Here is a 27,985-nt window from a genome sequence, read left to right as displayed (position 1 = left end):
GTTTAAGATCTTGGGTTTGAGGTCTGCAGGCGGAGCAGCAACCATGCTGATCGGAGGGCAGAGAATATTCCATACACGCATCCCATAGTTGTGCCTCCGGTTTTGCACAACTCTGTCTGATGAGTGCCGGTCCGCCCAGTTGATTTTCTTACCCTTCTCTGTTTACTGCACCATGGAGCACTTTGTGTGTTAATTTTTTAAATGAAGATGAGTTCAAAATCTCAATGTTAACCATAATGTCTTAAATTTGTGCATTCATGTCAATATTTATCCAGTTTGTTCTCTTTCCAATGTCATTTCTTCCTCTGTTTAATATTCACGAGTTAAGCGGAAGAACTGGGGCAATATCATTGACTTCTTCTTCTTGCAAAAAAGGATCTTCCATGATCATATCTGGAAAGATGAGAAAAATTATTTTAGCACATTGACAGTGGCAGACTTTGACTAAAAGTACATATATTCACAAAGGTGTATTTATAGATCTCTCCAGTTTATGACTTCCTGTATTGGTGACCACACTGTCTATATACGTAAGGGTCAGTTCACATGGAGTTTTGTGATGCGGAAACCGCATCGGAAAAAGCGCAAAAAACGTCCAAAAATGCCTTCCATTGATTTCAATGGGAGGCGGAGGCGTTTTTTTCCCGCGAGCGTAAAAACCGTCTCGCGGGAAAAAGAAGCGACATGCTCTATCTTTGGGCGTTTACGTCTCTGACCTCCCATTGACATCAGTGGGAGGAAGAGAAAGCGTATTTCGCTGCATTTTTGCCCGTGGTGCTCAATGGGCGCAAGCGAAAAACGCTGTGAAAACGCCTCGAAAAATGCGGCAAACGGCGTGCAGGCAGAATTTTCTGCCTGCAAAAACTCAATGTGAACATATCCTAAGAGGCACAATATCGGTGGTCACCAATAACGGCCGTTGTAATATTTACTATATAAACTCCTGGGTGTTATCATATTGTCGTGGTGCGATGCAGTTGACAGTTGTAGTATTCTGTATAGTGACACCCATGTGGCTCTGTACAGCACAGCTCCCGTCTTCAACTGAGGCCTAGTAGAGAATAGCAGTGGATCTACAGAATGCTGACATTCAGGAAAATGAAATATTGGGGACAAGTAGAGGTCGAGAAGTTTATCATTTTAAAAATGTTTGCCTGGAGTTACAACATATTTACTCAAAAATTAAAGCCTTCTTCTGCCAGAATCATTTCTTGTTTTATCACTCTGTACCACATGTTCTCCTTATGCTCCTGACTTCTTGTTCTTCCTTCAGTCCTGGGTTAAAGCACCCATTTTTAGCAGCTACCGAGCTATCATTTTGTCACAGAGTCACCCGGGCTTCAAAGAATTTCAAAGTCTCAACTCTGTTCCCTCACACTACCTCCCTTGTCTTAGTAGCTCCTCGTTAGGTATTTATACTGAATTCAATGTGGTACTACTTGACAGCAGGACAATTGTTTTGAATAAAGTACATTCTGGGTATGAAGTTTATATTTACATCTGGAATTCCTAATGTTCCTAGTCTTGAAAGTTTTCTTACAAGCCTATGACACTTTCTTGGTTCCTAAACACTACTCAAAAAAACACATACTAAGGCCCCATGCACTAGACAGTAGAATTAGTCCGTAATTGCGGTACGCAATTATGGACCCATTCATTTCTATTGACCACGGACACCTTCCCGTATATTTACGGGAAGGTGTCCGGGCTGTAGAAAGCTGCCGCAAAAGACAGGACATGTCCTATCTTATGTCTTTTTACTGACCGTGTTCCCATACTTTGTATGGGAGCACGGGACGAAATTGCGGGTGAATTTCAGCGGCCAGCCGGGCCCACAATCACAAGCATTGAGGCCTAAAGGTATGGGCTGAAATACTGTGTTAGGGCTATTATGCAATGACTTTCATGACTACATGTGCATGGCCTTGAAAGTAAAGTATATGGACCCTCTTAAAATTTATCTTTTCTCCTATGGTGGAGATTAATAGAAATTTAAACACAAGCACAGTGTGAGAGGTAAAGTCCATTTCATATTGCTATGTTGTGTCCCATTATCTTTAAAGGGGAATTCACAACTTAAACATTTATGGCATATTAACAGGGCCAAAAGTATATTAACGCCCCTGGACATTTGCTAGATGTGCCCCAGTCAACTTGTAGGTGCTATTATTGTGTAGTGGAAGAGCCTAGGAGTAACAACAGCTCAGTGACGAAGCAGTAGACCACGCAAGCTAAGAGAGAGATTTGATTTTCCAGCAGGACTTGGCACCTGCCCACACTGCCAAAAGTACCAATACCTGGTTTAATAACCACAGTATCACTGCGCTTGATTGGCCAGCAAACTCCCCTGACCTAAACCCCATAGAGAATCTATGGGGTATTGTCAAGAGGAAGATGAGAGACACCAGACCCAACAATGCAGACGAGCTGAAGGCCGCTATCAAAGCAATCTGGGCTTCCATAACACCTCAGCAGTGCCACAGGCTGATCGCCACCTTGCCACGCCACATTGATGCAGTAATTCATGCAAAAGGAGCCCTGTCCAACTATTGAGGGCATATACTGGACATACTTTTCAGTAGGCCAACATTTCGGTATTAAAATTCTTTTTGAATTTGGGATTATATAAAATTCTAATTTTCTGAGACACAAAATTTTGGATTTTCATTTACTGTTGCCATAATCATCGACATTAAAATAAAAAAAATGCTGGAAATAGATCACTCTGTTTGTAATGAATCTATATAATATATGAGTTTCACTTTTTGAATTGGATTACTGAAATAAATAAACTTTTTGATGATATTCTAATTCATTGAGAAGGACTAGTAGTTCTATAAGGGAGTTAACATAACAATAAATAAAGAGGTCAGTGCCCGACTAAAACATATTGTATAACTGAGGCTAATGAGACTATATGATGACATAATGAACAGCCTTCTCTTGTAGCTAGTGCCACACACAGCCCCTTGTAGATTGTGCCACGCACCTCCCCTTGCAGATAGTGCCACACAGCCCCCTTTAGATATCACACAGCTCCCCTGTAGATAGTGCCACACAGCCCCCCTGTAGATAGTGCCACACAGCCCCCTGTAGATAGTGCCACACAGCCCCCTGTAGATAGTGCCACACAGCCCCCTGTAGATAGTGCCACACAGCCCCCCTGTAGATAGTGCCACACAGCCCCCCTGTAGATAGTGCCACACAGCCCCCCTGTAGATAGTGCCACACAGCCCCCCTGTAGATAGTGCCACACAGCCCCCCTGTAGATAGTGCCACAGTGCCCCATATAGATAGTCACCCCCCCCTTGTAGATAGTGCCACACATCACCCCTTGGAGATTGTGCCATACTGCCCCCTGTAGATAGTGCCACACACACCCCCCCTTGGAGATCGTGCCACAAACATCCCCCCTTGGAGATCGTGCCACAAAGCCCCCTTGTAGATAGTGCCACACAGCTGCCTGGGAATAGTGCCACACACCCCCCCTGTAAATTGTGCCACACACACCCTCCTGTAGATGGCACTACACCCCACCTCCCTGTACATAGCGCCATTGGGTCTCCCTAGAGGAGCTTCTGATGTCACTGTCCATATACGGTTAATGACGTCAGGGGCTTCTCCAGGAGCGGAATCCTCAGGAAGATTGTCTGCAACGATTTGGCCGGGGATTCCTCCATATCTCCTAACTTTAAAGTATCACAAAGATGGACAACCGATGCGGCACACATAGCAACACAGTATAATGCCCTCTAGCTGCCACCATACAGTATAATGACCCCATACCTGTTACCATACAGTATAATGCCCCCATAGATTCACCCATACAGTATAAAGCCCACACAGATGCCCCCATACAGTATAATGCCCACACAGATGCCCAATCAAATTCCCCCATACAGCATAATGCCCCTATAGCTGCTCCCATACAGCATAATGCCCCTATAGCTGCCCATACAGCATAGTGCCCCTATAGTTTCCCCCATACAGTATAATGCCCCCCTATCTGCCCCATACAGTATAATGCCCCATAGTTGCCCTCATACAGTATAGTGCCCTATAGTTGCCCCCATACTGTAGAATGCCTCCACAGCTGCCCCATACAGTATAACGCCCTATAGCTACCCCCATACAGAATATTTCCCCATAGCTGCCCCCATACAGTATAATGCCTCTTCAGATGCCCCTAGTATCAGTGCCCACGTAGATAGTGCCACAGTGCTCATGTAGAGTGTCAGTCTCCCCTGTAGATAGTGCCCCTATATAGTGCCATATTTCCCATGTATAGTGCCACACCCCCATGAAGATAGCACCACCGTCCCTGTAGATAGCCGTACCCCCTCCCCCTGTAGATAGTGCCATTGAGACTCCCTCTAGGAGCGGAATCCCCAGCCACAGCATAAGCTGAGAATTCCACTCCTAGATACTACTGATCATTTATGGACATTGACGTCACTGTCCATACAGTAAAAAAAAGTGTGCCGCACAGCAGAACAAGACCTCCAGGGTCAAAACGGGTGCCAGCTTCCAGGCATCTGACTGATGGATGCCCACAATGTAGATGCAAAAAGGAAAAGGAAGCAGCACTTCAGCAAAGATTTCAAGAATCCAGATTTATTCTCCAATATGTGAAACAGAGATGATGCAACGTTTCAGCTGCTCAATGCAGCCTTTGTCAAGCAGCTGCTTTGCTGGAGTGCTGCTTCATTTCCCTGGTTACTGTCCATACAGTGACGTCAGTGGCTCCTCTGAAGCGGAATCTCCGTTGCCGACGCTATGGCAGGGGATTCCTCCTCAGGAGTAGTGACGTCAGTGGCTCCTCTGAAGCGGATTCCTCATTGCCGACGCTATGGCAGGGGATTCCGCTCCACGAATAGACCCGGACGTTGCTGTCCTGGAGTGGAATGCTCATGCCATAGCGTCGGCAACGGGGATTCCGCTTCAGAGGAGCCACTGACGTCACTGTGACTGTCCATATATGGAGTAACGTCAGGAGCTACTCCTGGATCGGAATCCCCTAGTATAGCATCATCAACGGGGATTCCGCTTCAGAGGAGCCACTGACGTCACTGTCCATATATCTTACCTGTTCCTTGCTTCCGCATTAAGTTCAACTGTATAGTTGACTGCGGGACAGGCCGCCCGGGAAGGATGGGAGGCATGATTCCTCTTCTGGAGGAGGAGCCCCTGACGTCATTGTCCATATATGGATAGTGACGTCAGGGGGATTCCGCTCCAGGAGGAGTAGTCAATTGTACCTGCGCCCAGCCCCGCCTGCCCTCCCCCCGCCCCTAGCTATGCCCCTGCACCCCGCGCATCCCCCTTGCTAAGCCCCCGCCACCCCCTAGCTACGCTTCTGCCTCCCCCTAGCTACGCCCCTGCTTATACCACCTCTTTTTTTGGCCTATGATAGGCGATCAATTTAATATGACTAGACAATCCCTATAAGTACATATTCTTCTTTCATTATCAGACTCTAACCATTAATTTCCTTCTAGTATTTCACTCATCTTACCTAGGGAGAATACACTCGGTCTCCGATCAAAGTCCAAGCTGCTGCCCATTCGGATTAATGGATTGGTCATTTTTGACAGGAACAATTTAACTCTTTCTTTCCTGCTATTGTTTGTACAGTACAAGTTCAGAATCTTCCCGTTCATATCACAATTTTTCTTGCTCAGACCAAACAAGTAGAAGAAATCCACAAAGACGTCGAGTTTGAAAGTGTATGAAAAATTCAGGTTGTCTTCTGTCAGTTCAAAGTTTTGTTTCTGAAGATATTCTCTTACATTATTGTGAAAAGTAAACTAGTGGGAAAAAGAAAAAACAATCATGGCAGTCTTCCAAAATTCTATGACCAGTCAATCAGTAGTGTATAAGGTACCATCGGATGTGTAAATCTGTCAAAACATAATATATACTGTAGTCCCACTTTGCCTTAGTGTAAAGAAAATTACTTATACAGCAATTCCCTATGCAATAATTACAGAAAAAGTGTCATTCTGAAAACCAATTCGTATATCAATGTTAAAGGGGTTGCGGCATGCGAGCTGCTGCTCTATTCAAAGTTTATGGGTATAACGGTAACGGCCAAGTACAGTGCTCGGCTATTTCCATTTAATCTCCTCATCACTGCGAAAGCACAGTGAGAAGAAACTGGGGGCTTCGGGACTCCTGTTATTGCGATCGGTGGTGTTCCCAGCAGTGGTGTCTCCAGCAGTCAGACATTTATCACCTATCCTGTGGATGGGTTATAAATGTAGATTCTGGTACAACCGCTTTAATTCAGGTGAATTTCAAAATTCCCATTATCCATCACCATAATTTTTGGGCATCTTAAAAAAAAACGGCAGTAAGCAAATCAGCAAAAGATGTACTGAACATACACGGACATAGGAGCTGCTGGGAGATGCGAGATTAGTTACTTGTAATGTGCACTATCATGGTTTTTAGTGACATTATCTGCACCATGTAAATCTGAATCATTGGAAACTTATTTTGCTTTGCTTAGTTATTTGGCTTAAAAATAAAATGACATAACACTTTCTCTGGGACCCGCACCTATATCTAGAACGGGGCCCCCTAAACTCTGTTGTGCCACTCAGTGTTACGGCAGAAGCGGGTGAATTTCCGACCATGAATTAGGAAACAGCATAGCTCGCTGAGCTACGCTGTTTCCGTAACTCCCATAGAACTGGATAGTAGTTACGGAAACAACAAAGCTTGCATGCTACGCAGCTTCCGTAACTGCCATTTACTACTATGGGAGTTACGGAAACAGCGTAACTCCCGACCATATAGTCAGGAAGTGGCCGGGGAGGCAGAGGGAGCAGAAAAGGGTTTAGGGGGCCCCGTTCTAGAGATAGGTGCGGGTCCTAGAGGTGGGACCCGCATCTATCTAACATTTATGACATATCCTGTGTATATGCATAAATGTCTCTAATGGGAAAGCCCCTTTAAAGTAATACCTAGCAAGGTTAATGTCACATGTGTGCAGGTAATCTGCAGAATGTGAAGCCAATGGAGCAAAGAAAGACCACATATAACATGTTTATAAGAAATTAGAAACTGTGTTAGGGAAAGGAGTCAATAAACCATGGAAGTAGAATACAATATCTCCAGTAGAATGTATTTCACATGCGTATTCTGGATTATTTATTTTGGCTGCTTCATCACAGTAAGGGTAAGTTTACACGGGGCGGATACACTGCATAAAAGGTACACAGTCTATCCGCCCCGGTGGCCGCAGGAAATTCTGGGCGAAAAACCGCACCTAATTGTGGTGCAGTTTTTCGGCAGGAATGTCTGATGCATAAAACTGCAGCATTAGCCGACTTGCAGGCAGGCCGGCCTCTTGGGATGATGATTCATCCCTGAAGACCACTGCCTGTGATTGACTGCAGCGGTGGTCACATGGGATGAAACGTCATCCCAGGAGGCCAACCCTCTGACGTCATCCAGTTCGGCCTCCTAGGATGATGTTTCATCCCATATGCCCGCCACTACAGCCTGTGATTGGCTACAGCGGTCACATGGGATGAAACGTCAGAGGTAAGTATAAGGTGATTCCGCCGCTAAAGTCGCAGCACTTGACTATTTGTTGCAGGTTTTAAATCGCCATTGAATTCAATGGGGAAAACGCACAACAAAATACTGGGGATTCCGCAACCACAATGACATGCTGCAGCTTAAAAAAACTGCACCGCAGGTCAATTTGTGTGCGGAATATCTGCATATCACGTACATGTACGCAAATCTCATCCACTCTTTCTTCTGTATTATGCTAAGGATTTTCCGCAACAAAATACATTGTGGAAAATCCGCAGTATTTACGCCACATGTGGACTAGTCCTTACAGTGCTTAGTGTACAGTGTTAGGCTGGGTTCACACGAGCATATTACATCCGTAAAGGACGGAACGTATTTCGGCCGCAAGTCCCGGACCGAACACACTGCAGGGAGCCGGGCTCCTAGCATCATAGTTATGTACGATGCTAGGAGTCCCTGCCTCGCTGCCGGACAACTGTCCCATACTGTAATCATGTTTTCAGTACGGAACAGTAGTTCCTTGGAGAGGCAGGGACTCCTAGCGTCGTACATAACTATGATGCTAGGAGCCCTTCTCGCTGCAGTGTGTTCGGTCCGGGACTTGCGGCCCAAATACGTTCTGTCCTTTACGGACGTAACATGCTCGTGTGAACCCAGCCGAAGAATCAAAATCCACTTCCTTTCTAATTATTTTAGCATTTAATCTTTTTGCTCTTCTGCTGCCTTTGTCACTCCCCTATGCTTTGCACTGCAGCTTCGCTTATTTGCATTTGTTGCTATGTATAAGCACAGACTCAACACCTACCACAACCTCACTAACAAGTCAGTGCATGGAACTATCACCGGTACAAAAAAAAATGGAGGCAATTGAGTTTCAATAAGAAAGAGTCCTGGAGGGCCTCTCTAATAGCATAATATGGGCTGCAGTGTCATTAAAACGGGGAATAATGCAATAATAAAAGATATTTAAAGGGACACTCCGGCCAAAACTAAACTTTCCGACGTGCACTATTATGGTCTTCCATGTGTCAGTCTCTCACTTGTTATTTTTCTTGCTGCTTCTATCTCTATATCTCAAACTGGGATGCTTGCTTAGCAGCAGTGTGAATATGGCTCGGTGACTCGCTTTCTCTACTGGAGTCTATGGAGATCCATGTGTCAACCATCACAGGCTTCAGCAGTTCCTGTACCACACTAGTTTTGCACAGGGGGGGCAGGACAGAAACTTCTATCATCAGCTACCACTGATACTTAGACAGATTCCGGTCACACCGGTATAATGTAGAAGAATATAGTACAGCCTCCCTGTCTTATACTTATGGGTTCTCAGCTTATTTAGGAGAATATAGAGAGAATGATAATCACAGTGTCCCCCAGCATGCAGAAATGGTGTGGTCTTTAGCTGGTCATGTGATGTTGTGCTGAAGCATCACAGGATTGATCACCAAGCAGAGAGGAAGAGAAAGCTGGAGAAATCTAAGAATCAAGATGTAGACTTTTTTAAAGCCCACAAGGCAGAAGTTCAAAAAGTAAGTACAGTATACATAAAAGAAGTGTAGAGTGTGGTATACAATTAGATGGGGAATGCAGACATGGAAAGTTGTGTTACCACTGGAGGTCTTTTTTAAGTTATAATAAAGACAAATCTGAAGTTTCTCACCTGTAATTGATAGTTTTCTCCCATAACAGAGGATATTGCACTGTTCATACCACCCTCCAACTTGTCTCTGATCTGTGGATGTCGTGTATTTACAATGATGGCAAATGTTTTAGCTGGGGAAAAAAAGGTATTTTAAAACACAGCATCCGATACTTGCTGCAAAATAAAAATAAAATGTAATTTATGCCTTATTTTATAGTTACATCAAAATAGAAAACACTAAATAAATAAAGGCATTGTGGATATCAAGTATAAATGTCCCTTAGTCTGGCACCTTTGGTTTGGAAAAATTAGTCCCACACAATTACCTAAGGGTCTAAAATTCCAGGGTCCAAATATGTCAAAGACCGGCAGTCTTGAGTTAGAGGCATTAGGCATCAGAAATTATTTAAAAAGGTAGTCTCATGATGACAACCCCTTCCCTATTAGGCCATAAGGATGTCATAGAAAGGGCTCCACTATTCAGGAACCCCATCCATGAACCAGACAAAAGAGCTGCTCCGGTGGAACGAACGTTACAAAGTTAGGCCCCATGCACACAACTATTTTTATTCCATAATTACGGACCGTAATTATGGACCCATTCATTTCTATGGGCTACGGAACCTTTCCGTATTTTTACAGATGGGTGTCCATTTAGTAGAAATGATCAGTAAAATATAGAACATTTTCTATTCTTGTCCCTAATTACTACACGGACTCCCCATAGAAGTCTATGGGCGCTTCCGTAATTACGGACGGCTACGGATGGGGACGCCAGGTTTGCAGATGTTGCACATCATTTGTGGTTGTTTTCTTCTTTTTGTGGATCCGTATATACGGATGCACTACGGACCGTATTTGCGGATACCATCCCGTATATGCGGATAAGTTGCGGAAGACTCCGGATCCGTATTTACGAACAGTATTAACGGATGGATGAAAATAAGGTTGTGTGCATGGGGCCTTAGTCGACTATGCTATTAATTCCGTCAAAACGACGGAACCCTTGATTAACTGAGACAGATGGGAACCATTGGCACCGGATCCGTCACCATTGAAATCTGTGGTGATGGAAACGGAAACCTATGGAACGTCAGAATAGACCCCTGATGGATATGTAAACAAAGCCTTAGGCCTCATGCACACAAATGTAGCCATGTGCACGGCCGTGATTTTCGGTTCGGTCGGCCGCGGAGTGTCACCCGCGATCCGCCCGCAAATCGCGGGTCGTGCACCTGGCCGCGTCCATTATTTTCTATGAGCCTGAATTGCAGAACACAGCCGTAATAAGACATGTCCGTTCTTTCTGCGGGCCAGGCTCCTGGGCCATGCACGGACCATGGAAACCACGGTCGTGTGCATGGGCCCATAGAAATGAATGGAGCCGCAATTCTCCCTTGGATTTTCTGGGGAATTGCGGCCGCAAAAGCACGTTTGTGTGCATGGGGCCTTAGACACAGGTCATTTTCAAAAGCTTAGGTTCTAGTCTTGTTTTCAAGCCCTGAATCAACTGAGATTTTGTTAACAGGGAACTTCACCCAAGACATGCGACATTGAGATTAGATCTGCATGGCAGGAGAGCAAGCTTGTTAATTTATCATCATACCTGAAGTAGAGTCGCTGTTGAGTTTTTTTGCGTTTGCTATGAATAACATGGGCTTTGCTAACAATGTGTCTCTGTAATCCTTATAATCCGAATGACTGCGTAGGGTGACTTTCCTGAAAAGATAAAGGAAAAACCATCAGCCATTGTTAAAATATCCTATCTGAACATATTACGGACATCCATCTAGAAGTGTAAGGGCCTGTTCACACCTGCGTTGGAGGCTCTGTTAGGGTCCTTTGTCACAGATCCGGTCCAAGATTATGGAAACATGCTGCGCTATTGTTTCTGGAAACCCGATGGAACCCATTAGTCAATGTGTTCCGTCGGGCGCCGATGGTGTCCATCATGCAATCAAAACAAATCTCATCCACACACTGCGGAAAAAATCAGCGGATAAAATGTTCATAGATTGACTTGCAGTGCGATTTTTGTAATCCGCAGAAATTTATGCTGTGGAATCGTTGCACTTTAGTTGCGGTTTTTCCCCATTGAATTCAACAGGGACGTAAAAGCCACAACAAATAGCAATTGCTGCATTTTTTGCGGCGGAAAAGCTGCGATTCCTCTGCAAAAAAAAAGGGAATCTGAAAAAAAAAATTATTTAAAAAAAAAGTCTATATTTCGCCCCCTGGCATTGTCATAGCAACAGCTCTTTTTCTCTCTGGCTGTTCCCTGTGCAGCCTGGCCTCCTGGGATGACATTCATGTAGCGGTCACATGGGCAGCAGTGTCATCACAGGAGGCCCAGCTGCATGGGGAACAGAGGGACGCATCACTCTGGCAACGTCAAAGAGGTAAGTATTGGCTTTTTTTCCCAGCTGTTTCATGCAGTGGCGATTCCAAAGGAAAATCTGCACCACAATTTGGTGCGTTTTTTTGGCTGCAATTTCCTGCGTGTTCTAGGTCATATCCAACCCGTGGGAACATACTCTAACTGTTGAGATAATGGATGTACGCCCTGTTAAAAAATAATTTTGTTCATTCTATAATTTATCTTCTTTTCTGCTGCGTTATCTCATTAACCCCTTAGTGACCAACAATACGCCTTTTCACGTTCGTCACTAAGGGGCATTAGGCTAGGCTGACGCCTTTTCACGTTAGCCTAGTCTAAGTCCTGCACGGGTCTCCCGTGCAGGCTGGAGCCAGGGCTCAGCTGTCTGATGAAAGCTGAGCTCCTGCTCCAATGCCCGCGATCGAAGTTTACTTCGATCGTGGCCGTTTAACCCGTTAAATGCCGCCATCAATAGTGACCGCGGCATTTAACTTGTTTACAGAGGGAGTGCGGTCCCTCTGTCACCCATCGGCGGCCCGCAAATGCAATCGCGGGTCTCCGATGGGGTGTCATGGCAGCCGGGGGTTGATAAAAGCCCCCAGGTCTGCCCTGGACATATGCCTGTTAGGACGCGCCGGAGGCACGTCCTAACAGATTGCCTGTCAGATTTACACTGACAGACAATAATGCTCTGGTATACGAAGTATACCAAAGCATTACAGCAGCGATCTGAAGATCGCACAGTAAAGTCCCCTAGTGGGACTAATAAAATAAATAATAAATGTGAAATAAAGATTAATAAAAATGACAGTAAAAAAATAAATAAAACCATTTTTTTTCCATAAAAAGTGGTTTTATTTAGTAAAAGTGTAAAAAATAAATAAAAGTACACATATATGGTATCGCCGCGACCATAATGACTCCATTAATAAAGTTAATATGTAATTTAAACCGCAAGGTGAACACCGTAAAAAAAACCTCAAAAAAACAATGGCGAAATTGCAATTTTTTTCCATTGCCCCCAAAAAAGTCATAATAAAAATGAATCAATAAGTCCCATGCACCCCAAATCAGTACCAATCAAAACTACGTCTCATCCCACAGAAAACAAGCCCAAAAAATCACTACATTGATGGAAAAATAAAAAAAGTTACGGCTCTTGGAAAGCGACGATGCAAAAACAAATAATTTTCGTTCAAAAGAGTTTTTATTGTGCAAAAGTCGTAAAACATAAAAAACCTCTACATATGTGGTATCGCCGTAATCGTACCGACCCATAGAATAAAAGGTAACATGTTATTTACGCTGCACAGTGAACGGCGTCAATTTAAAAACGCACAGAACAATGGTGGAATTTCCGTTTTTTTTTATAATCCCCCCCAAAAAAGTTAATAAAAAAATTATATGTACCCTAAAATGGTGCTATTAAAAAGTACAACTAATCCCGCTAAAAACAAGTCCTCATACAGCTATGTAGACGAAAAAATAAAAAAGTTATAGCTCTTTGAATGCTTGGTCATTAGGGCCTAAAATGGGCTGGTCACTAAGGGGTTAAAGAGGCTCTGTCACCAGATTTTGCAACCCCTATCTGCTATTGCAGCAGATCGGCGCTGCAATGTAGATTACAGTAACGTTTTTATTTGTAAAAAACGAGCATTTTTGGCCAAGTTATGACCATTTTTGTATTTATGCAAATGAGGCTTGCAAAAGTACAACTGGGCGTGTTTAAAAGTAAAAGTACAACTGGGCGTGTATTATGTGCGTACATCGGGGCGTTTTTACTACTTTTACTAGCTGGGCGTTCTGATGAGAAGTATCATCCACTTCTCTTCAGAACGCCCAGCTTCTGGCAGTGCAGACAGCGTGTTCGAGAGATCACGCTGTGACGTCACTCACATGTCCTGCATCGTGTCGGACGAGCGAGGACACATTGGCAGCAGAGGCTACAGATGATTCTGCAGCAGCATCGGCGTTTGCAGGTAAGTCGATGTAGCTACTTACCTGCAAACGCTGATGCTGCTGCAGAATCAACTGTAGCCTCTGGTGCCGATGTATCCTCGCTCGTCCGACACAATGCAGGACCTGGGGAAGTGACGTCACAGCGTGATCTGCCAGAAGCTGGGCGTTCTGAAGAGAAGTGGATGATACTTCTCGTCAGAACGCCCAGCTAGTAAAAGTAGTAAACACGCCCCGATGTACGCACATAATACACGCCCAGTTGGACTTTTACTTTAAACACGCCCAGTTGGACTTTAGCAAGCCTCATTTGCATAAATACAAAAATGGTCATAACTTGGCCAAAAATGCTCGTTTTTAAAAAAAATAAAAACGTTACTGTAATCTACATTGCAGCGCCGATCTGCTGCAATAGCAGATAGGGGTTGCAAAATCTGGTGACAGAGCCTCTTTAAATGCTACCATGTAAACTAGGACATGGAGACATCCTACAAAGGGTCCTATGCTTGGACCCCCCTCTATCAGCTGCTGTAAAGAGTGTCTCTCACTCGGTCTCTGACAAATTAAATGCAACTATGTATATTGCCCCCCAGCTGTGTAATGCAGCTATGAGCCAGTGCTATTAAAGCATTTGTGGCATGAAGACAACCCATGTCCATATGCCTTATTAGGGTATATGGATATCACAGAGGGGGGGGGGTCCCCAATCCCGGACTTCATCGATAAGCCAGAACAGACAGCCGCTCTGTAAGCATAACATGGACATACATTCAGCCATTCATCTGAAAGGTCACCATGTAATGCTACATTTTCCCTGCAGCAGCCACTGCAAGGACATTGCCTTGCCAGAAGCCACTTCACCCCAGCAATGACATCTGATTGCCAGGGTGAAGAGAAGCCGGACCCTTGACGATCAGCTTATGCCCTTTTAGAAACATTTAAAAACAATAAACATTTCTACTAACTACGAATTCCTGGTAGAGAGTGCTGAAGCTTTGTGAAGAGCTGCACAGATTGCAGGCAGGGAACAGGAGGATGTGTCACAGATTAGTAAAGGCTATGTTCACATCTGCGTCAGGGCTCCGTTCCGACTTTCCGTCTGAGCTTTCCATCGGAACGGAGCCCTGACTGACACAAACTGAAACCAAAGGTTTCCGTTTCCATCACCATTGATTTCAATGATGACGGATCCGGTGCCAATGGTTTCAGTTTGTCTCCCTTGTGCAAGGGTTCCGTCATTTTCACCGGATGAATAGCGTAGTAGACTACGGTATTCATCCCGTCGAAACTACGGAACCCTTGCACAAGGGATGCAAACTGAAACCATTGGCACCGGATCTGTCACCATTGAAATCAATGGTGAAGGAAACGGAAACCTATGGTTTCAGTTTGTGTCAGTCAGGGCTCCGTCTCGATGGAACGTCGGAACGGAGCCCTCACGCAGATGTGAACGAAGCCTAAAGAATCACAATATAAAGTATATGGTAAACATTAGTAACATTGTGTATGATTTGTTTGGTTAAAACAAAGAAACAAAACAAGAAAAAAACAAATGAAAACAAAAAGGTACAGACTTTGGGACTTCTCAAAATCTCTGCTGGAACCTTTCTATATGTAATTAGTCATTCCTACTGAGGTCACATCCTTTCTTCCTCTATAAACACTCTTCAGTTTCCTAGATGTGACTGGCTTTGGAGAATTTGGTCCACTCTGTCTTAAAGTGACTTCATTTGTCAAATTATAGTCAAATATGATGTCTGTAGTGACTGACTGCCATTAAATAATGCACGTGACATTAGAAGGAAACGTTCCTAAAAAGGCACATTCCAAAACTCGCCAACTGAGACGCCACTTTTTTTATTACAAACACCGGCTTAAATGTCATTTAAAAATGTTAATTTAATATACTTTTTTTTTTTTTTCTGTATAAACTACCAGAATAACATGAAGATCTATAGCGTAGCCATTAAATAGTTCTCTTGGACGGCTCACAAAAGGCACACTGTAATATGGGCTGTGCCCTGACTGCAGGAGAACGAATGACATCAGCCCTGGTTTTGTCAGTGATTCCTGATACATTCAGCTTCCCACAGTATCACATAACTAAAAGGAACATTCAAGTCAATTCATGATTCGGTTTCTTATTAATATCAGTCTATGTAAGATTCATCACACCACGTTCCCCAAGGAAATGGATTTCCCATATCTCCAGTTATGATAAATCCATTGTCACATGGGTTTGAAAACTTGGAAATCCACTACAATCTATCTTCTAACATGGGTAATAGGTACACTAGATGACCGCAAGTATGTGACCCCCAATCACAGACATTCATATGAGCTTGATTATCTCTTTCTGAAACCATGGTCATCAATATGGAGCTGGTTCTCTATTAGCTGCTGTAGCCTCAACTCTTCTGGGAATATTTTCCACTTCATTTCAGAACAGGGCTTCCCCAAGTGCAGTAGTGAGGGCAGCCACTGATTTTAGGATAATATTATATATATAATATTATATATTTTTTTTAAAACCTGACATAACGTGACACGGCTGCAGCAGAGACACACTATTTGTGCAGTGTCCGGGTGTCCTCTATGGACCTGAGCACTCTAAATGCAGTGACACTCAAGTAAGCGGTCCCTGGAGGGAGGTTTTTTTACGCTACATTTTACGTCTAGGGGGTTGACGGAAACAGTAGTGCTGTCTGTCAGTCCCATAGACACCGCCACTCCATTCAAAGTTTTCCTCACTGCAGTAAAGAGGATCCGGGGGTCAGAACCCCTGTACCAGTAATCGGTGGGAACCCCAGCGATCAGATATCTATCACCTATCCTGTGGAAAACCCCTTTAGATAATAACAGTTCAGCTTTAGCAGGGCAGAAATATGGTGAACTGACTTGTTGGAAGTCTGGTAGTCTCATTCTATGACCGTAAAATCTTGAAAGTCACTGAGACCTATTCTATTGCTTATGTTTATCAATGGAAATTTAATTTTAATGAAATTCCTATATAGCACCTTAACAGTAGTTGTGCTGAAGCTGGGAAGAAGCTAAGGGAGCCATAGTACTTTGCAGAGAGCCATAGCCAATTTAATCTTGAGACTGCTGGGGGTCTTAGTGGTTGGAACCTAATCAGACATTGATAATATATTTGATTAATGTGACTAACGTTATTTGAGGGAAAACCACTTTTTTATGCGATGCAAACCTTTGGGGTCTTTTTTTTTTTTTTTACTGAAATCAATTTGATTAGCGATTAAAATCACTTTTGTAATTTGACTTTTATTAAAAATAATTCTTAGTTTCATTTCTGCAGCTTCTATGTATCACAGTGTGTAGAAGCTGCAAAAAGCCATTCTGACCTCGGATTTTGCTCAAAAAGGCTTTGTGCAGCTTCTATATACTGTGATACATAGAAGCTGCAGAAGTGATACAAAGATTTTCAATTACAAAAGTGATTTTAATCACTAATTAAGTTGATTTCAATAATAAAAAATTACCCCAAAGATTTACATTGCCTTTAAATTCTAATTTTAAAGAGCATTTCCCTAAAAACAATATAAACAAAAAGTGAATATGATAATGAAAAGGTGATGTACCACTACAGAATCGCCATACAGAAGTCTGGAAAAGATGTTGTGACAAACCCTGTGTAAGCTAAAAAAAAACAACATAATTTTATGACTTAGGCTGTGTTTTTTACGAGTTTTTTTACCACGAGTTTTTACCGCGCCAAAAAACTCCTCAAAAACTGCCCGAAAATGCCTCCCATTGATTTCAATGGGAGTTGGACGAGTTTTTTTACCGCGAGTAAAAAAATTGCGTCGCGGTAAAAAGAAGCGTCATGACCCATCTTGAGGCGGTTTCCGCCTCCAAAACCCCATTTCAATCAGTCAGAAAGAGGAAAAAAAAACCTCGACGAGTGTTTTGACGAGTTTTTGTCAAACCACTGTGCAAAAACCTACTGGAGCAGTTTTTGCAGGAGGAATTTTCCTCCTGCAAAAAAACTCAGTGTGAACACAGCCTTATATTTACTGTGGGTTTTTTTTGTTTGTTTTTCTTTTCTTTTAGGTGTAAGTAAAATAAACATAAATCACTGCGAAGTATCAATGGAAGACTATTGCTAGGTTCACAACACGTTTGGCTATCCTGGTAAAACGTCTGTTTTATTTTTTCTACGTTTTCTAAAAAACTGATTTATTAACTAATTCATTGGTTTCAATGTGGCTTCCGTCATGCCAAAAAGTGTCAGTTTTGACTTGTTTCCTTCAGGATCCGTTTCACAGGGCAAACAAACAGAGTCTTATTTTCTGTCCTGTTGAACAACTAAATCCTGACTGATGTTTTTCTGTACAATGTAAGTCTATGGCAACGAGATGCTAGAGAATAGGCATCCTGTTGCACCATCCCATTTGATATGCATCTGCGTTGGAGGCTCCGTTAGGGGCCTACGTCGCAAATCCGGCAGAGATTACCGGAAACAATAGCACAGGGTATTATATAATATGGTATATCGTGTGCAACATATGAAACAAAACCTATATAGATCACATGAACAAAGATTTAATACAGAAAGTCACATATCAAAATGTATTGAGTTATACATATAAATAGTAAGTGACAAAGCACTTCAATGGACATAAAAGTAAAAACCATGGATTCACAAACAAGGGAAGAAAAACCAGACATGGTGGGTAACCTGGATATACAGACAGTGTCAAGGCCTCAGGGTACTATAAATAAGCAGATCATAGGAAGGGGTATATACCTATTAAGCCATATAAACTCATGGTGGGTCGTAAACAAACCGCTAAACCATGAATAGATTCGTACAAAAATTTCCGCAAGCATAGATATAAGAGGACCAAATCCAGAATACACCACCGCGAACCCGATACACGTTTCTCCACAGCTTCAACAGGGGGCCCTACGAATCCGTAGTGAAACGCGTATCGGGTTTTCAGTGGTGTATTTGGTGCTTGGTCCTCTTATATCTACGCTTGTGGTAACTTTTGGACGTATCTATTCATGATTTGGGATGTTATGACCAACTACGCGTTTATATGGTTATATACCCCCTCCTATGATATGCTTATATATAGTATCCTGAAGCCTTGATGCTGTCTGTATATCCAGGTTACCCACCATGTCTATTTTTATTCCCTTGTTTGTGACGTCCATGGTTTTTACTGTATGTCCATTGAAGTGCTTTGTCACTTACTATATATATGTATGACTTAATAAATTTTGATATGTGATTTTCTGTATTAAGTCTTTGTTCATGTGATCTATATAGATTTTGCTATTGTTGCTGGTAAAACCATGGACACTCTGATGGAAAGCCAACAGAACCCATTGAAGTCAATGGGTTTCATTGGCTGCCAGCGGTATCCGTGGTGCAACGGAACTGTGAGCAAACGCTCGTTTGTTGGCTGACCGCAACCTTTATACGGTCCTAAAAACCATGTTGTCACCAGCACATCTCCCCGTGTAAACAGGTAATGTGCAGCCGACAATGATGCAATCTGTATGTGGACGAATGAGATACAGTTCAATGATTGCTCCATGTAAATGAAGCTAAACGAGTGCTGATTGATGCTCTACATCAGAGCGAGCTCTTTTCCCAAGATATATCTGCCAGTGTAAAAGGGATCTTAGCCTGGAATCGCACATACTGATTTTCCGGCAAACACTGGACCCGATGCAAATCAAAAGCTGCATGAGTTAATCTAGTTTTCGATTCACACGTGGCACATTTTCTACTTTTTCTTTTTTTGCAAATAATGAACAAAATGTTTGAGCATTAATCTATCCATTTCTTTGGTGATGAAAAGATTGTTTGTGATCTATAGGAATCGCTTCTATTTATGGAATCATTTCAGTGAAATGCTAAAACTGCTTCTACCATTGCCTAAAGGTTTCAAAAAATTCTGTTTTTACTAATGTTGAAAAATGTCCAAATCATAACAAAATGTCAGTTGAGCATTCCAGTAATTGGGAAATATTGTAACGTTCATCTGATCAGGTCACCACCAAATTTTCGACTATTTTTATATCTTAAAAAGGTTTATGCCAAAAACTATGCAACATATAGTTTTATACACAAAAAGTATACTATTTGATAAATAACATTCTATTTGATATTCTTTGTTGCTTTTACGTTGTAATGTATTTAAATATATATAAATATATAATACTAAAACAAAATGTTCACTCAAATCTAAGACGGACACAGTATTTGCAATAAGCAGATGCGTCACCAACAATGTGTTTAGTCTCAGTGACAGCAAACTCACCTCTGAATATAATTGATAATTCTGCACTTACGACCATCAATAAGGGCGGTGTCGTCGCTAAACAAGTTAAAGCCTCCTGAGTAGTTGTTAGAGGTCAATACCCCGTCCTCCAGGGTCAGGTAGTTGGGCTGCAGCTCGGTTAGTAGTTTCAGGGGTAGCAGGGCTATCTCGCAGTTGGCAGTGGTGACTGTGGACAGGATGTCTGAGCCCACTGAAGAGAAAGTCATTACCGAGCGGGTGCTGTTTAGCCGCCCCAAATTGGCCTTGTTTATTGAATCCCCTGTAGCCATTGTGAAGCCTCGACAAATATATAAAGTTTCACCACAAACACTAAACTTCCCTAGTGTAGATGATGCACAACAGACTGCTGCATTCTTCTGACTGCAGCCTAAGAGCTCAGAGTCAGGGTGGGACAGTAAGCCCTTCCTTATGGGAGGTCTATCCACTGCGCCCTCTGCTCCTGTCTCATGTGCTGTGCTCTCCACCTCACAACAGGTGTTCTGCAAGGAGGAAGTGCAAAAAAGACACTAGGGAGGGATCATGTACAGAGAAACAGGTCTTAAACTTGAAGAAGATCAGGAAAGACAAGTAGTATTAACCCTGTCACTGCCGGATGTCTGGGTCTTAAATGCACTATAGGAAATATAGCATTTTCTTTTTATTGTTGTCTTTTTTATCTTTAAATTTTTTTCCAGGACGACAAAAATACCTTTAATCTGATTCGGAGCTTTGCTGTGTACAGAACTAATTTATGTAATACAGTATATCCTGAATGATTTAAGTATATGGGCTGCAACAGTTCTGAAAGACAGTGTCAGGGGTCAGTGTCTGCATTTACATCCAGAGATACACGGTATGGACAAAAATATTGGGACACATCTCTTACTCATTGAATTCATGTGTTTCATTGAGTCCCATTGTCAAAGGTGTATAAAACGAAACACCTAGCCATGCAGTCTGCTTTTACAAACATTTGTAAAAGAATGGGGCGTTCTAAAGAGCTCACTGAATTCCAGCGTGGTACTGTAAGGCTGGATTCACACGACCATGTTACGTCCGTAATGGATGGAACGTATTTCGGCCGGAAGACTCGGACCGAACGCACTGCAGAGAGCCGGGCTCCTAGCATCATAGTTATGCACGACCCTAGGAGTCCCTGCCTCTCCATGGAACTACTGTCCGTACTGAAAACATAATTACAGTACGGGACAGTTGCCCCGCAGCGAGGCAGGGACTCCTAGCGTCGTACATAACTATGATGCTAGGAGCCCGGCTCCCAGCAGTGTGTCCGGTTCGGGAATTGCGGCCGAAATATCTTCCGTCCATTACGGATGTAACATGGTCGTGTGAATCCAGCCTTATAGGATGTCACCATTGCAACAAGTCAATTCGTGAAATTTCTTCCCTCCTGGATAGTCCACGATCAACTGTGAATGGTATTATTGTAAAGTGGAAGCATTTAAGTACCACAGCAACTCAGCCACAAAGTGCAGACCACATAATGTTACAGAGCGGGGTCACCGAGCGTCGAGGCGCATAGTGCATAAAAGTTGCCAACAGAGCGTTATTGCTGACTCAGTAACTGCAAAGATCCAAACCTCCTCTGGCATTAACATCTGCACAAAACTGTGCCCCAGGAGCTACATGGCATGCGCAACTATGGCCGAGTAGCTGCATGCAAGTCTTACATCACCTAGTGCAATGCTAAGCGTCAGATGGAGTGCTTCTCTGTCTGGCGGTCTGATGGATGAGTCTGGGTTTGGCGAATGCCAGGAGAACGTTACCTGCATGACTGCATTGTGCCAATTGTAAAGTTTGGTGGAGGAGGGATAATACTATGGGGTTGTTTTTCAGGGGTTGACCTAGGCCCCTTAGTTCCAGTGAAGGGAAATCTTAATTCTTCAGCACACCAAAACATTTTATACAATTGTAGGCTTTTAACTTTGGGGGACCAGTTTGGGGAAGGCCATTTTCTGTTCCAGCCTGACTGTTCCCCAGTGCACAAAGCAAGGTCCATAAAGACATGGACGAGTCTGTTTGTGAAAGAACATGACTGGCCAAACTGAGCCCTGACCTCAACCGTATCAAACATTTTTGGGATGAACTAGAATGGATATTACGTTCCAGGCCCTCTCGTCCAACATCAGTATCTGACCTCACAAATGCACTTTTGGATAAATGGGCAAAAAAATCTGCGGACACTCCAAAATCTTGTAGAAAGCCTTTCCAGAAGAGTGGAAGCTGTTTTAGCTGCAAAAGGGGAAGTAATGCCTATGGATTTAGAGAGGGATGTCATAAAAGTTTCTGTAGGTGTAATGTATAGGTGGTCCAATACTTTTGTCCATACAGTGTATGTGCCAGAGTCATATCTAGGCTTTCTGTCACTCAGGGAATAGATTCAGTTTGCTCCCTTTGCTCTGTATCTAAATACCCTAGCAAAGCATATTGTAGGTGCCTCTCTGGCCAACCAGCCTTTCTCTAACTACGCGCTTTATATGTGTATATAGAACTCTATTTATGGCTGGTTCCCGGCCACTGTCTGACGAAGTGACCGCGTTTTAATACGCTGTTTTCCAAAACTCCCATAGAAGTGAATTGGCGTTACTGAAACAGCGTAGCACAGAAAACTCGGGAGCTACGGAAACAGCGTAGCTTGCTGTGCTAGGCTGTTTCCGGAACTCCCAATCACTTCTATGAGAATTTCGGAAATAGCAAGAACGGGCTCAGCTGTTTAAAACGGGCCACCTCATCAGACAGTGGTCAGGAACCACCTATCTCTATCATTCCAGAGACAGCTGCAGGTCCCAGAGGTCCGATCCACATCGATCGGATGTTTTTGACATATCCTGGGAATATGCCATACATGTCCAAGATGGGAAAACAAATGAAAGACTGACTCGGGCTTGAATTATTTTGCAATTACTGCCCCATCCTCCATATAGCCATCCCCATTCATGTTCTGAATGTATCTCTCTATTCAGGGCTGTATTTGGAATTGGTGCCCTAGGCATTTTTAGTGCTGACGCCCCCGATACTGCAACTTTTCCGTGGCAAAAATTGCAACATATGCTAATTGTTTCGGGTTTTACCCCGTCAGTGAATTCAATGGGGAAAACCTGCAACATAAAACCAACGATCCTGCAGCATAAATTGACATGCTGCGAATTTTAAAAAAAATGCACCGTAGGTAAATTTATGAATGTTTTTTAGTCCGTTTTTTATGCAGCGTGTGGATGAGATTTATTCAAAACTCATCCACTTATCAAAGGGGTCTATCCCTACACGGTCCGAGACTATCCTATCAGTGCTGACAGTCTCAGACTATGTTGGGACATAACCCATTGACAAGGAGAATGGTAACATCCAGTTTTCGATTTATTCATACATTTCCAAGAGGAATAACAGAGGAATGGCACAACAAAGAGTTTTAAGAAAATAGGCTCTATAATTGTTATTTCATGGGTTAAACAAGTATTTACTAAAACAGACATTTCAGGACAGCTGCCATAGAGTATTAAAGAAAATAAAGCATTTTCTGCCCAAAAAATTAATATATATATTTGTATGTATACATATGTGGAAAATTTACCTGAAATTTTAATTTCCTGGAGTAAGTAGGTAGCACACTTAAGGGTTAAGATACTTCATCTGATAGAAGAGACATATTACTCAGCAGTAATCAATTAAACAATTAGGCGGTCCCAGGTAACCTTAAATAGAGCCCAGATCCCTTCAGAAAGCGTAACGTATGCAGCAGTATATATATTGGGTGGGAAACTTGTGCTGCCTACGGACTCCAGGAAATGAAAATTTCAGGTACATTTTCCACTTCCTGATCGTCCTAAGGCAGCACACTTAAGGGATTTAACAAGCAATGAGAATATGGGGGGGGGGGGGGGATTAGGCTTTGGATGCTCCCACTAGTATTTTCCTGCCAAAGGCAGAACCTTCAGAAGAAAACAGGTCGAGCCTATAGTATTTCATGAAGGTCGAGGAAGAAGACCTGGTTTAAGGGGACATGGCATCTTTCTGCCCACGATGTGGATGTGGACCTGGTTGAGTGGGCCCGAATATCTAGAGGGATTTCTTTGAGCCATCTAGAGGGATTTCTTTGAGCCATCTAGCTAGTCAGGCTTTGCTGGCTTTTTCCCCCTTATTTGGCCCCTGAAATTGGAGAAACAGCCCTTCGGATTGTCTAAAGGGGGCCGTTATTTCTAGATAAGCATGTAGGGACCTCCTTACGTCTAAGCATTGAGAATCAATAGGGGTATCAGAGGCTGAGTCTACTGATAGGACCGGCAAAACTATCTCTTGATTTAAGTTGGAGCTACACTGTACTTTTGGTAAGAACCCTGGCATTGTTCTAAGGATAACACACTCTGGCAAAATCCTAAGATAAGGTTCTTTACAGGACAGAGGTTGCAACTCGCCAACCCGCCTTGCGGAGCGAGGACTCCTCTGAAGGAAAGACAGATTTCTTTGACAATCTGGCGACAGCAAGATCAACTTTGGGCGGAACATCCCAGTTAGAACTGAACTTGGGATCTGTTTTGTAGGTGTGTTTAAACCTCGCCCCTTGATCGATGCGTCTCTCCGGCTTATCCTAATCTTTCTGGACCCAGTCTGTAATAACAGGATGGGGAGACTCTGTCCTTATTGACAGGAAAATAATAAAGTTGTTCTTTTCTAGGTTTATGAGACACATCTTTATCAGTCTCCACAGTCAGTTTGACTGATTTCAGCAAGTGCGGGGCCTTGTCTTTATCTAACAGATAAATATTCTCTAAGGGTTCCCCACCAGAGTCCTCTGAATCCAGATCATCCTCCGACATATCATACTCTTCCTTTAGATTTTTTCGGCTTAATCTCCTGAAAGGTATCTGTAAACTGATCTTTAAATCAGGAAAGAAACCCCACGGCTTCAGTATGGAAGGATTGTTTAGGAGGTCTGCAAGATGAGCAGAAACTCTGTCCCAATCCCCTGGCAACGGTTGCTGACAACCTTTACACATATTGTGCTTGGATTTCCTTTTACGTTTCCCTTGAGATGCAGGACTTATCTTATCTGTAAGAGGCCTTAAGGAAGCAAAAAACCCTTCTCACATTACACAATTGAAGTTTTGGGTACCTTAATCTCCAGGGTCAGCAGCAGCACCAGCGCCGTAACCCCGGATTCGCGGTCTTTTATTGAACCGCCGGGATCCCGCGAGACTTCAGTTCTCGCGCATGCGCAGTCTGCGCCGGAGTCCAGCGTACACCTTACCTCGACGGTGGCCATCTTGGGACACCCGTTCCGGAGGTGTATGGGATACATGTCTAGGAGCCGAGGGACAGGTAAGACCTGTATGCCACTCCAGACTGGAAGCGTGACTTCTCATTACCACCAGGTAAGATTTTTAGAAGCCAGGCCGAGGGACCGAGGAAACCCCCAGTATACAGCCCCCATGTACTCATGGGTTGCAGCTTAGGGAAAGAGGAACCCACTCTGTATAAAGCATTTAGGTATAGGTGTCTTCTGTCTTCAACTATCCATATCCATAGAAGAGAAAAAATACGCTTTCTGAAGGGATTTGGGCTCTATTTAAGGTTACCTGTTTGGGCTGCCCTCATTTGGCTGCTGATTCACAGTAAGTCATACACAGGCCAAAAACGAAACTTAACATTCCAAGATGTCCAGATTATTGATATCTGAAAGTATGTGAACTAAGAATCTGTAGTCAGTTTTTTTTTTATTATATATTAGAATTCCTTTCCATTTTTTTTATTTTTATTTTTTAACTTTTTTAAAGCGTGTCCCCCGAATGGCTTGAAAAAAACGTTGGGAGACAGCCACCCCAGTTAGGCTCTGTGCATATAAAAGACATTTCAGATATGTCACTCCTAACAAAAATCCTATTATTTATATATTACGCACAGTGGGCTTGGTCAGAAGATCTGAAGATAAGGACATACTCGCGAATCTCACAAGTATAAATTACTTATGTGAGGTAAGCTGTTTTGTTCAGTTGTAGCGATGATAGAGTCTCTAAAAACACCATAAATATAAAAGCCTTGCATCACTTTCTCCGACACCTGCCTCCTATATGCCATATAGTGGCATACATAGGCACACATGTTCTAAAAAAAAATACGTATATCACACAGTATACTTTTTTTTTTTTTTTTTACAGTGAACCACTGTATAGGAAAGTGCAGAAGACTAAAGTTAAAAAAAAAAGTTATACATGGCCAGCAGATGCCAAAACGAAACTCATTTTGCACTTATCGGGTCCATAGGGCTCAATAGATACATTCAGCACATGCTATAAAATGTATCTATAACTTTACCATATTTCTTCTTTTAAAATTATTTAATTTTAGTTAATTTCTTGCATTTGTTTTAAACTCTCTTATTCGCACCTCATGTAACTCCTTTTTTTCTTTGCACTTTGCTTTCAGCCACTAGAAATACCATAGAATATGACCTTTTCATTTGGGAATTTATACATATCATACTATTCACTATGTACCTTTGTTAAAGAGGCTCTGTCACCAGATTTTGCAGCCCCTATCTGCTATTGCAGCAGATCGGCGCTGCAATGTAGATTACAGTAACGTTTTTATTTTTAAAAAACGAGCATTTTTGGCCAAGTTATGACCATTTTCGTATTTATGCAAATGAGGCTTGCAAAAGTACAACTGGGCGTGTTGAAAAGTAAAAGTACAACTGGGCGTGTATTATGTGCGTACATCGGGGCGTGTTTACTACTTTTACTAGCTGGGCGTTGTGTATAGAAGTGTCATCCACTTCTCTTCAGAACGCCCAGCTTCTGGCAGTGCAGACACAGCCGTGTTCTCCAGAGATCACGCTGTGTCGTCACTCCCAGGTCCTGCATCGTGTCGGCACCAGAGGCTACAGATGATTCTGCAGCAGCATCATCGGCGTTTGCAGGTAAGTCGATGTAGCTACTTACCTGCAAATGCTGATGCTGCTGCAGAATCAACTGTAGCCTCTGGTGCCGACACGATGCAGGACCTGTGAGTGACGTCACAGATCTGCACTGCCAGAAGCTGGGCGTTCTGAAGAGAAGTGGATGATACTTCTCAACAGAACGCCCAGCTAGTAAAAGTAGTAAACACGCCACGATGTACGCACATAATACACGCCCAGTTGTACTTTTACTTTTCAACACGCCCAGTTGTACTTTTGCAAGCCTCATTTGCATAAATACGAAAATGGTCATAACTTGGCCAAAAATGCTCGTTTTTTAAAAATAAAAACGTTACTGTAATCTATATTGCAGCGCCTATCTGCTGCAATAGCAGATAGGGGCTGCAAAATCTGGTGACAGAGCCTCTTTAAGTGTCTCTTGAGTTTTTCAAATAGTTTAGTCTGACTGTTATAATAGCACTGTAAGAAGAATACAAAATTGGCACAAGGTGAATCTTTCAACTAATGTACAAAATTTCATAATATATCTGAATATACGCCGCAGTCTGATATTATCAGGATGGAAAGGTCCATGGCTATTGGTCCTTTCCCATCCTAGAAATACCAGCCTGCGGCCGCCCCAGGTGCGTCCCATCACGTCGGATGGGCCACTCCTGATATTTCCCGGCTCTTCCCGTTACCCCTGGTGCATTGGGTATCAGGGAGATAGTATGGTAAGGTTAGTGTCAGCCAAAGGTGAGAATATCACACCTCTGGCTGACACCAAGCCCTAGCAATAGTGATAGAGGTGTCAGTCAGACACCTCCATTATTAATGCTGGTATACAGTAAAAAAAAACAAAAAAACTTTATTAAAATAAAGACTCCCCCACTACAGCCCTCTTTGACCATTTTATTTGAAATAAATTAATCCCATGGCAATTCGATGTAGTCCAATACAAGAAACCCTGTAATAAAAACACAGAGACAATAAAATACATAAGACAGTTTACAAAGATACAGTGATATACTTACCTCCAGAAGATGAGTCTTCACTCCTCTCTCTTCACTGATGCTGCTCTAGTCAGAACCCCTGCAAGGTAACCAGCTTTGTGTCATGGACACAGGGTATGTGGACCCACTAGGCCGCTCCGCCGTAGCGGGGAGGCAGCTGACCAGGTCACAGTCTATGCGAAAGTCAATGGCAGACAGTAATGCTTGGGTACCTGAAATAGTCCAGACGGTGGCTGTGGCTTC

General features: G+C 43.0%; 1 protein-coding gene across 1 annotated transcript; it reads right to left on the bottom strand.

The window, feature by feature from the left end:
- On the bottom strand, positions 1-20,164 carry MEDAG (mesenteric estrogen dependent adipogenesis). Its single transcript, XM_075850027.1, has 5 exons — positions 19,820-20,164; positions 10,797-10,909; positions 9,209-9,321; positions 5,516-5,807; positions 1-393 (listed from the first exon to the last, which is right to left on the bottom strand). The coding sequence occupies exons 1-5, from the start codon at positions 20,107-20,109 to the stop codon at positions 317-319; spliced, it is 885 nt and encodes a 294-aa protein (XP_075706142.1). The 5' UTR covers positions 20,110-20,164; the 3' UTR covers positions 1-316.
- Positions 20,165-27,985: the final 7,821 nt, after the last annotated feature.

Source organism: Rhinoderma darwinii, chromosome 2 (assembly GCF_050947455.1).
Source record: "Rhinoderma darwinii isolate aRhiDar2 chromosome 2, aRhiDar2.hap1, whole genome shotgun sequence".
In the NCBI taxonomy this organism is placed as follows: Eukaryota; Metazoa; Chordata; class Amphibia; order Anura; family Rhinodermatidae; genus Rhinoderma; species Rhinoderma darwinii.
Note: the sequence above shows the minus strand (reverse complement) of the source record. Positions and strands in the feature narration are given on the sequence as shown.